This window comes from Ahaetulla prasina, chromosome 7, assembly GCF_028640845.1.
Source record: "Ahaetulla prasina isolate Xishuangbanna chromosome 7, ASM2864084v1, whole genome shotgun sequence".
Taxonomy (NCBI): Eukaryota; Metazoa; Chordata; class Lepidosauria; order Squamata; family Colubridae; genus Ahaetulla; species Ahaetulla prasina.
Genome location: NC_080545.1, coordinates 982849 through 994874, shown reverse-complemented (window position 1 = coordinate 994874; position 12026 = coordinate 982849). Strand labels below are relative to the sequence as shown.

Genomic DNA, 12026 nt, shown 5'->3' with positions numbered 1-12026 from the left:
TCTGAGTTCTTTGGGGCCAGTGCTTGGAGATGTTTAAATCTTCAATGCTGGGCTTTCGAAAATTTGGTTCCCCCTCCCCCCCAAAAAAAAGTACTATTGTGCTACAGTATTCTCTTCATACGAGGGTTCTAATTTTTAAAAAACACATGAATAATTTCTTTTACTGCCGACGTTTTTAACCGTCTGTTTGTTCTGCACCAAGTTTAGGAATGCTATGCAATGCAGAGGATTGTGGACACTGAAGGATTAAGTCATTTAAGTTCAAGTATTATGAACCCAGGTTTTTTTGCAATAAAGTGTGAACAAAAGTGTTGAATAACAGAATTGGAAGGGAGCTTGGAGGTTTTCTAGTCCAACCCCCTGCTCGAGCAGGAGACCCTCGACCATTTCAGACAAGTGGCTATCCAGTCTCTTCTTGAAAACCTCCGGTGATTTTTTTTCTTTCAAGCCCTAAGAAAAAAGTGAGAAGGAGCCTGGTGAGGAGAAGGAGGAAAAGGAGCCAAGTATTCGCCTGAAGCAAAAGGCTGGTGCAGGAACTATAACACCTTCCTTGAAAGAAAGGCTGGGATGAGGAAGGCTTATTATGAGCAAAAAGTATATTTAAAAGCCAAGTTGGTCTTGTCTTTAAAAAAAAAAAGGACAGGCATGCAAAGGGATTGATGACGTTTTCAAAGCTTGAAGGCCTGATAGTTTTTTTTCTCTCCCCCCCCCCCCACCATGTGGCTGGCCTTTGTTTTTGTGAGACTTGGCAGTGCGGGTTTTGTGTCTTCCTGGGGAGTTTCCTCGTGCGAAAGTCATTTAACATCTTCACAGCCTTAGCCAGGAACAAGTCCTCTGCCCCCACAGAACATGTCAGATAACAGCCACTTCCACCCAAGGAGAGACTGAAGATAAGGGGAGAGTCTTCTTCACTCCCTACAGAAGCCTGGCAGGCAGGGACCCATATTTCCCCACGGCCCCTCCTGCCAAGTCAGGAGGAAAACAAAGAAAGTTATCACGGGAGGAATTTGGTCAAGGTTCCAGAAAAACACAGATGGGCCTATAAGGTTCTTCCCAATACTTTCAGAGATATTGAGGTTTACTTGCTGGGTGTTTATTAATAACCTGAATAAAAACTCAGTGGAGGAAAAATATTTTTAATATTCCATTTCCCTTCCAACATTATTGTTGTTCTCTCTTCACAGTCTTTTTTTTTATACTTTCTCTAATATCCCAGCCTAACTTGCATGCAGTTTCTCCAAGCTGACCACGACAAAAGAGGGATTACAGGCGCTCCTTGTTTAGTGACTACAATTGTGACAGGCAACTTGGTCACTAAGAAAAGCAGCTACGATTGTGCTGATGATCTCACTTCAGCTTTCTTTTGCTCTCTGCAGTTCTGCAAAGGTTGTATATGTGAGGACTGGTCACCAAATTACGTTTTTGTCACCACTGTAACTGCAAGCGGCCGCTAAACAAAGCATTCACTAAATGAGTGAACCTCTATTGTAGTCTTCCATGAAGAGGCCATCAGTCAAGATGTTCAGAATGTGGATATCTGTCAATCTCCTTCCCGTATTAAAATCCCAGGCAAAAACATGGAATGGAATTCCTGAAAGGCCTCCAATATTTGGCTGAGAGAGAGAAAGAGAGACTCTGTTTAATTTCTATTTGTTCCAGGGGGAAAAAAATCATATATATTTTTAATGCATCTCATGCATGATACTAAGGAATGAAGCGTGCTGGTACATTCCAGGTTTGAAAATGTCCACAGCAACATGAGGCCTGAAACACTTGCAAAATGTATGAATACGACCCTCCAAATTTGAAGCGTAATTTTCCCAGGCCTTGAAAGAGACGCATTTATTTCCAGGCTATGGAGATTCACGTGCATCTCTACAGATAATGAAGCGATGAGCTTTGCTACAGAGGGGCTGTAGGGCTATTTGTTTTTGAGATGTTGCCAGAGGAAATGTGCTTTGCCACCCAATGGACTCTGATGATGAGAAACAAAATGGTGCTCTCTGAGCTTGGTTGTTGCCTTGCAGACATTTCATTACCCAACTAGGTAACTCCATCAGTGGTAGAAAGAGTGGGGTTGGCACTCTTTTTAACACTACTCCCTTCTATCACTGAAGATGTTACCTAGCTGGGCAAGGAAACATCTGCAAGGAAACAACCAAGCCCAGAGAGCCCCAAGGATCTCTCATTTCAATCCCGAGCTACAAATATTCTCTTCTATTGGAACATTTTGCCAAAAGAAATGCGGACCCGCTATTATTAGAGGTTAATTATTTATCACCTCTCCTTAAGTGTAATTTCTCCCGACTATATTAGCTTTCCTAAGTAGTCTCTACCAGAAAGGATGGATTGCTAACTGGGAATTCTGGGAAATGGAATCCAGGACACCAGTTTAAGAAAACAGCATTAATTCTCGTATTCGAGAAGCTAAGAGGAAGTAGAGTCTATCATTTAAAAAACCTCTATATACCTCTGTAATGAGCTCGTTTATCTTTTTCTTCCTGTGCTAAAACAACCAGATTATTGAAAGTATAATCAGAAACTTTCCCCAACCGTTCTAATTGCTTTGCTGTCTCATTTCCAGAATTGTGGTCTTCTGTTTGGAAGATGGTAGCCAAGCCAAAATTAATAACAAAAAATTGCCAAATAAGACCTGAACTTTCTAACCGCTTCGTGAAATGATTGTGTTGCACTGCTATGGAATCGATCACCACAAATAACAACAAAGAGAGCTAAATGTGACCATCAGTGCTCCCCACAGAACATAATAAATGGAATATGAGAATCCTGCAGAAAAATAAATAAAGCATCTTTGAAGATAGTTTTGATTACAGAAAGAGCAAGGCTAACATGGAAATAAAATGTCATTTTATATCTAGATCTCTTAAAACCAGTTTAGGCTTAGAGTAGGAGCTGATTTCTTCCAAATAAAGTCTTAGAGAGGGTCCAAATCTAATGGAATTTCACCATCATCTTTCCCACTCCAATGATTATTCTCCCAATTACGTTAGAAAATGTTCCCCAGGAATATTTATTTATTTATTTATTTATTTATTTATTTATTTATTTATTTATTTATTTATTTATTTATTTATTTATTTATTTATTCGTACTTTTATACCGCCCTATCTCCCTAGGGACTCAGTACAGAATACAGTTGCATTCTACATTGCTCTCAATTCATGTAAAAACACGGCTGAACAAACCAATTATGGAAGACTGGAGAATGTCCCGAACTCCTGAATTTTGGGACCAAATGCCAAGAAGAAGAAAAAAAACAGCATTAGCTTTTGTAATCAATCAGTTTTTGTAAGCATTGTATTTCAAGACACTATGGAACAGAAGTCAACTTCTGGGGTTGTCACTTTTCTATAGTCTCGCTTCCTCTAGCTTCCAGTCTAAGCGATTTTGAGAAAATACAGGATCTCAACGCTGAAAAATTGCCTGTTTTGTGTTGTGAGCAATGTTGAAGTCTAGCTGCCTTCAGCACGTAAGATAAGAGAACAATTTCCCTGCCGTCCCTCATAAAATGGAATGGCTCATTGTTTGCTTATCGGTGACTAAAATCTACTGGATTAGGGAACTGTACAGAACTTTTTATAAATTAAAAAATTGTTGGGCAGGCCAGGGGCATTTTCTCATCAACATTGTGTAGTAGAAAGAGTTTCTTGAACAGGGAAAGTTTGAAAATCTCTGTTTGGGCAGTTCTTTTATTTTCCAAACTTGTCATGTTTAGATTTTGCAACTGTGGTGAATGTTGATTTATAGAACGTGTCACAGTTTGCAAACTTTGAAATAAACAATTTTCCATTTGACATAATATACTGATTCGTGAATAAAGTATACCAGCTTCCAATATTGGTTTCTTTCCACCATTTTATATGAATATTTGGAAATCAAAGCGCATTAAAACTGACCTATATAGAAGGCACTAACCTATGAATGAATTGTACCCTGTAGATTTACTCGCTTCTACACATTGTTTGGCTTGCATTACTTTGAAGTCTTTGAAGTATTTAATTTTCTGTCAACTTTATTCAAAAGTTTTCCTTGGATAGAAGCTCTGCGGTGATATTTTACGGTGGTTTAGTTGTACATTATTTACACTAACAAAACATTCGGTTCATTTGCTTAGAAGGTAGCTGCATTTTGAAAATGACACTCTTTGAATTCTGTGTGCTATTTTGACATGATTCCTTTCGTTCACCCTTTTTCCAGCTCTAGATTTAGAAGTTTAATGAAGGCATTATAATAGCTGTAATTGTAAATTGTATTAGAAGGAAAGATCTATTCAGTTCAGGTCAACAAAAGTCCCAGGAAGTGTGGAGTGCCCATTTACTGTAAATTTGCGATCTGAAACAGAGATACGAAGGTGGAGGCCTTATAACTGAGTGATGCAGGGACATCTGGCTACTGTTAAATAAGTGCAGGGCTCCCTTTTCAAAAAGCTGTCAAGACAAATGCTCAAATTCCAGATATTTGCAAATTGAAGAGGGGAGAGGAGAAGAAGGGCGGCAGGCATTCCAAACGCTGAGAATTTGGACTGCAGCGTTTACCTTCATGCGAGATCCAGGGCTACACCAAATATTTGGAGTTGAGGTCTCAAGTTAAAAGGCGCCAAGTTTTCTCAGCAGAGGCTCAAGAGCCACGCCTGGAAAATCATAAATTCCATCCGAATGAAGCAGCAGACCCTCAGGGGAAGAAGGGCAGCCGGGCCCTTGTGGAGTCAGAGTCCTGGCTGAACCCTCTGAAGTAAGTCTGGCTGCACACAGGTTGTTTGGGCGATCCATTGTAGGGAAAAACAGAAAGCGCTTTTGGCAATGTAGGTAAATTACCTGACTTGGAAAGGAGAAAGAAATGGGGGGACATTATATTCACAGTGTTTTTCTACGTGGAAACTAGGTCCCTCAATTTAATCAGTTGATGAAGTTTATTTATCTATTTATCTATTTATTAAATTTGTATACCGCCCTTCTCCCGAAGGACTCAGAAGAACACCTAAACAACCTTTATTTTTCTCCCCATCAAGTACCATCCAGATGTGTTGGACTACCAATTTCCACTGTTTCTAGACAGTGTTGAATTTTGTCCAGTGTAACCATGGTTGATTGCAGTTATGGCTCTGGAGGGAAGGGACATTTTATAAGGCAGATTCTTTGAAAAAATAGCAAGTTCTTGTGGAAGCAAAAATGTCAATAACTAATTTTAAAAAATACACGAAAACATTGAATATTGTCAAATCTCGTGAGACTTCAGTAAGCATGGATTCTTATGAAATTTGGGGATGGCCACCTGAAGTCCCCCAAGGTCTTTGCGGAGAAGACTGAAATCTCATGAAATGGGATGTTGTTACAAAAATGTGGCCACAACCATGGCCATGGATATGTGAATGGAATGGAATGGAAAATATGGAATGGAGAAAAGGAGAAGACAAGAGAAGACAAGAGGAGAGGCCAAGTGTGATTGGACATACAAGGTATCACCCTGTGATACACCTGCACACACTCTTTTAAAAATTGAATGGGAGAGGAGAAAGGTTGTTCCTACCAAAGAACATTAATAACATTTATTCCCTGTCATGAAGAATAAAATAAGGCATTGGCTACCTGGCTGTGCTCAAGAGCTCCTTTCTGCTTCTGCCAGGCCTGAATGAATGAAGGGAACGTGTATTGGCCGGCCTTGGGTTGGCTCTCCAGCTGCCGTAGGTATAAAGGGATCCTTTGTGGTTGTGTTCCATCTGAATGATGTTTTGCAATAAATAGACAAAAGGAAACACACAGAAAATACACATCTCTGCAGTAACCCCAAGTCACTGGAGGGAGTGGAAACGGTTTGTTTTGTAGTCCAATTCAGGGTGTGCTATGTGGGCTCTTTTTGGTTCAGTTTTTCCTTTCTCTGGGCCAATAAGTGTCACCTCAGGTTTTTTCATGAATGAGAAGTCATGGACTGTCGTGTGAGATGGCTGAAATCTTTGGGAACTTGGGTCTGGACCCCTAAATTCTCACAAGGTCTCAGAGGGGAATACGGAAATCTCATGCCGTGTGGTGAGTCACTAGGAATCAAGTCTGACTTGAAGCACTCTTCACCCACCGAGCAACCCCCAAAAAGTCCTCTTTGAGTTTCTGTCTGAGTATGTGAGTGATTGACAGTAGGTTGAAGATGGGATGGGATGCTAATCCTGGCCTACAGATTGTGCTTCTGAAGAGCTGAGATCTGATTTTATGAGAATCCCAGATTGTATGTAAAACTCTCCTCCGGGGAGGCATAGGTGCCAACTGATGGAAATCAGAGAGAGAGAGAGAGAGAGAGAGAGGGAAGGGAGGTTTATGGGGACATAAACTCTTCAATCCTTTTGGCTCCATGAAGATTGTGACAGAACATCTAGAGAGAAGGACTGTCCCAGGGTTCAAAGCTCTTTATGAGTTCTCCTTCCAAGGTTTTCCAAATCTGAAAAAAAAAAATCCTGATGAAGCCTGCAGGATGTCACAGCTTGCTTGGAAAATACCAGATGTTCGGGGTCCTTCAACCTCCCTACGCTTTATATCCATCACCAGTCCCTATCATATCTCACTTTCTCTGTCTTCCATGCTAATTGAGCAGAAAAATAATCCAAACTCCTTAAGCTCTTTTCCATTTATCTCAATTTCCTGGCCTGTGTATCTGTTCTTCTGAAATGGGACACGTTTCTCACTCAGATACACCTCAACTGACGTGGCTTTTCCAGAGAAATTACCCCAGAAATAACTGCAGCAATGCAAGGAGGCAAAAATATTTTCCAAAATTCAAAGATTTGATTCCTAATTTAATCTTTGCCAAATTTTATATCCTCTGAAGAAGAAGAAGTATTTCTTCAGCAGATGTACACAAACACACACACTTACTTAGAGTGTGGCATTTAACACATCCGCAACACCTCCTCCTTTGGGATTAGTAGCCTTTTGCACTTCGTAAGAACTTGTAGCATCTACAAATTTACATTAAGTTTTGGCAGACAGAAGGCATCTGTCATTTACCATCATAAAACATAAGAGCCCAATTTCTTCAGTATAGTTGAACTGTGTAGTTCCAGATCAGTCAACTGGAAACTAACATATTTTATGAATTCTCCAATTTGGAATGGAACTTCATTTTGGGAGTTAGTGCATCCTGAGAAACCTCCAGCCGTCTGTGAAAATGTGGCAATAACTAGTGCAAATATGATCAATTTATCTCATACCCCTGTTTTTATTTATTTATCCATGGTGAAGTGGTGGGTGTATCGTTGATCTGTGGTCATCATAAGTACTTTAGCTTTTAAAATAGAATGTGTAGCTGTCAAACAGTTTACACTTCTGCCAAAGTGTTTTCCAAGCTCTGTTTGTGAAAAGATGATCTTTTATTTCTCTTTACAGACCTCTATTGGATTAACTGAGAAAAGACAAGTTTTCTGCAATATGAACAGAAAGCACCATTGTGAAGGCATGAACAGGGCGAGCATTTCCAAGCCACAACTTCTATGTCTACTTCTATTTTGGGGGATTCTGCTCTTTTCGGCTGAGGGGACATCAAAGCACCATGTTCCAAGACTGAAACTCTCTTACAAAGGTAAGTGATGGAGCACCCACAACTTCTGGTGGCAAGCTGTTCCACTGGTTAATTGTCCTCACTGTTAGGAAGTGTCTTCTTTGTTCTAGGTTGCTTCTCTCCTTGATTACTTTCCACCCATTGCTTGTTGTCTTGAATCTGGGTAAGGTTGGTTATTTTAAATTAGATTAGTTCAATCAATTTGTATTAATTTACAAATTTCATACTTACAGATTTATTTGATGATGATGTTATCCATTCACTTGTGTCCCGCTCTTGGCAATTCTAGGGCCAGGTCTCTCCACATCTTCCAATAGATTTACTGATAGCTGTATAAATGGTTTTTTTAATATACTTTATGATGGTCAACTACCAAAGTTTCACTGAGTAAAATATTGCATAGAACATGAGCCGTTAGATCCAATATAGTTGGGATTTGTGGTGTTTGTTCTGGCAGTGACTTTCCTATGGTATTTTTCAGGATATGTACAAGATAATTTATCTTATTAAATAAAAGCATGCAACACAATTATCATCAGACCTTCTGAAAATGGAATTTACTTGGCAAACAAAACTTTTCAACACAAATCTTTATTTGGTTTTGTTTTGTTTAGATTGAGCAGAAATATCTGGCAGTAGCATTGAAGATTTGTGAAACTGGTTTTAGTAATCCTTCGCTGATAACGTCACGATAAAACAATTAAAAATCAACACTGCTAAGAAAAAAACTTAGAATGTCGCATAATATAAAAGCCACAAACATACAAAACAATACGAGATCCTTCCTTGTGGATCTCAAATCTTAAAGGATCTCGAATTCTTGAAGTCCCTTTATACTTTTGGCCCTGAATAAGGAGACTTTAAGATAGTGGCTTTCTTCTGAGAATGGGATGCAGCCCAGATGCATTCCTGAAGTTCTCCAGTGAGGGCCATGGCTGAATTAATAAAGCATTCTCCAGTTTTCAGCCAACATGAATACCCATTGCTGGTCTTCACGATGGGGTGAATCTGCAGTCTTCCTAGTCAAAGAAGCATCGGCATTCCACGCACATAAACACACACACACCAGTTGAGACATCTGAAATGTTCTGAAGGAAGTCAGAAGTTTTGATGAAACATGTCTCCACCAACACAGCTTCCAGATGCTGGAAGGAAAGTCCCAGCTACAAGTTTGGAGAACTGATGCCGGAGAGGCTCAGCCTAAGTGGATAATAAGTGCTTTTTGTGATGCTTCTTCTCCCTGTTTTAGATGCTAAATATGGATGCCCATGTTTCTGTCTTCTGTGTTTCCTCTCTGTTAATTATCCCTTCCACCGTCCTGCAGCCCAGCCTTCCCTGAGTGACATCAGTGGCTTATGCAGCAGCTGAACTAAGAATAACCTTTGAGAACTGACCCCTCTAGGTTTCATGACAGTGTAAACAGTTATGAACTTGCCCGGGTTTTGCTTTTTTGGACTTGCAAGAGGGTCTCCGTTGGAAGCGGGGGGGAGGGGAAGCAAATATTTCTCCACAAGATACGGCAGCGTAATTCTCCAGTGGACTTGGCTGAGTCCCAGGAGATGAGATAGGAGGGAGAAAGAAAGGGAGGCGGTGGAGACAGTGGAACAGCTGGCTTGAACCTAGAAGGGTGGCTTCTCTCCTTCTTCTCCCCAAGGCTTTGTTTCCTTTCACCAGGAATGTCTGGCTACACTTCACCCACTGCTTTCCTGTACCTCTTGGCAAGGATGGCCCGGAAGCAACTTGTATGATATGATACGATGCATAGAATTTCCCATCCTACAGAAAGGGAGAACTGAGAGAGAGCAAACACAATTGGAATGTGGCAAGTTGGATTCTGTAACAAGATGGCGGTGGCCAGTAGCAACTTTCAAACCAGCTGATTGGTCAAAAGTCCAATTACAACAGAATATACCCTGGCCTGGGCTACTAGCTAGCTGTACTTCACACCCACACATTTGCTCCGTTCCCCTGAGAAGGAGTGGCTCTTTCTAAATGCCACTTGGAGACTCACTGGAGGTACAGACTGACTACAGCCAGGAGGGCAAAAGTCATGCCTCAAAGCCCAGGTTGATCTTGGGGAATTAGTTGCTAAGCAGAGTGATGGCGTGAGGGAAAAAACTGTCCTTGCATCTAATTGTTCTGGCGTGCAATGCCCAATAGCCTTGTTTTGAGGGTAGCAGTTGAAGCAGGATGTGAGGGGTCTGTAAATATTTTCACAGCCCTCTTTTTGATTCGTGCAGTATACAGGTCCTCAATGGAAGGCAGGCTGGTAGCCATTGTTTTTTCTGCAGTTCTAATGATCCTCTGAAGTCTGTGTCTGTCTTGTTGGGTTGCAGAGCCAAACCAGACAGTTATAGAGGTGCAGATGACAAACTCAATCATTCCTCTGCAGAACTGGATCAGCAGCTCCTTGGGCAGTTTGAGCTTTCTGAGTTGATGCAGGAAGAACATTTTTAGTGATGCTTTTTTGATGACTTTTTTGATGTCAGGTGTTCATTTTAAGCCTTGAGATATTATAAAATGTCTAAACTTGAAGGTCTCTACTGCTGATACTGTATTGCTGTGTATTGTAAGAGGTGGTAATATAGGAAGGTTTCTCCTAAAATATATTATTATTTCTACAGTTTTGAGTGTGTTTATTTCAAGATTACATTAAGTCAAGCTTAATTTTTAATTTTGTTTCTGGAATGTGGCTCTTGGATGCCATCAAGACTCAAGCACACCCTTCAGACTGGGAGATAAATGTGAAGTCACATTCATATGTTAGCTTAACTCCATCATGATCTGTTTCTACTATTTCCCTCCAGATTAGCTTCTCCTTAGCACAATGAAGTCTTCTTCCTTTCTGGATCGATTCACAGAATTAGTTAAGAGCCCAGCTTTGAATTTAATTATCCTGACTCACAGTATCTTTTAAGCATCTCTGACATTTTTTTCTGGCAGCTGACGAATTGTAGGGTGATGGGTTTTCAGATAAACCTGAACTCCAGGCTTGTCCTTTTTAAAAAAGCGCATGAGAGAAAGAGGATGAGAATATGAATTACGCAGGCGTGTGTGGGGCAAATCATCCATTACAGTAATTTCTAAGATTGCACTGCAAGGACCTCCAAAGGCCTCTAGGGTCTTCCCAGCAGGCAGCATTCAATGAAATTTGCCAGAGGCATAAAAAGTTTTATTTCTTCTTTTATAGCACAGCCCCAGAGCGGCCATTCACATTAACTTTTGCATATTTTCCCGAAGGGCTCAACGTGCTGATTGCTTTAGCAATGAAGCTAGAAACCTAACAGAGTTGTAAAAGATGGGGAACAGAGATTGAAGTGACTGTTACGAATTAAAACCCATTTGTCTCATTTCCAGTTAAGAGAGATAACAAAGACGGGATCAGATCCCTGAATGGCTTCCCACTTAAGGCCAGCCGTGGCTGGATTTGACAGCGCTTACCAAATGTGGTGGCATTTAGCCATTTTCTGCTTTATTTGTTCTTTTGCACAGTTGGGAGTCAAGTGGTGGCGTTTGGCTCTTGGACTGCTCACTGTCCTTGGGACACTTGGAGTGTATGAGGAGACGCAAATGGAAGGCTCCAAGCGGCTTCTCTGTTTCTTGGCACACGCCTCTGAAAACGGCTGTTGTGTTTTGGAATGAACTCGTCTTTCAATAAACTCTTCTGTCCTCTCTCTACAGTAGACCCACACAAAAGCAGAGCTTTCCTCCAAGCGTCGGTGGCCACACAGTCAGCCTCGGCACCATTGCAAGGCATCAAGTACTGGCGCATGGTTTCTGGCATGCAGAAGACTCCTCTGGAGGACCAGAGAAACAATTGCAGCAGAAGAATAGAATAGAATAGAATAGAATAGAATAGAATAGAATAGAATAGAATAGAATAGAATAGAATAGAATAGAATAGAATTCTTTATTGGCAAAGTGTGACTGGACACACAAGGAATTTGTCTTGATGCATATGCTCTCAGTGTACATAAAAGAAAAGATACGTTCAACAAGAAATAACAGAATAACAGAGCTGGAAGGGACCTTAGAGATCTTCTGTCCACCCCCATCCTCAAGTGGGAGATCCTGTATCATTTCAGACAAATGGTTGTCCAGGCTCTTCTTAAAAACCTCCAGTGTTGGAGCAGCTACAAGTTCCGGAGACAAGCCGTTCCACTGGTTAATTGCCCTCACTGTAAGGACATTTCTCCTTAGTTTAGGTAGCAAAGCCACCCAGTTGCGGTGACTTGGGAAAGTTCACCCCACAAAACTACTTTGCTTGGATGACTGGAGTGGATCTCTGTCCAATCACCAGTGGAAGCTTTGTGGAAGAATGGAATGAGAGTGAAAGTCCTCTAAACTTTTGTGTGTTTCTGTCTTTTATTTGTTCAGTCTCGTTCCTGCCTTCCTTCCATAAGCTCAAGGGAGATTAGATGCAGTCTCCTTTCATTTTATCCCAATAACAACTCTGTGGAGGC

General features: G+C 40.9%; 1 protein-coding gene across 6 annotated transcripts in view; it reads left to right on the top strand.

The window, feature by feature from the left end:
- Positions 1–12026, top strand: part of SEMA3D (semaphorin 3D) — a 125719-nt gene that overhangs the window by 37681 nt on the left and 76012 nt on the right. For 5 of the 6 annotated variants that reach the window (XM_058190050.1, XM_058190048.1, XM_058190049.1 and 2 more), the window contains exon 2: positions 7392–7584. In XM_058190050.1, the coding sequence (XP_058046033.1) occupies positions 7434–7584 (151 nt within the window). In that variant the 5' untranslated portion in view covers positions 7392–7433. Of the gene's footprint in view, positions 1–4611; positions 4753–7391; positions 7585–12026 lie in introns of those variants that run through there. The other variant, XM_058190051.1, reaches the window with a different exon arrangement.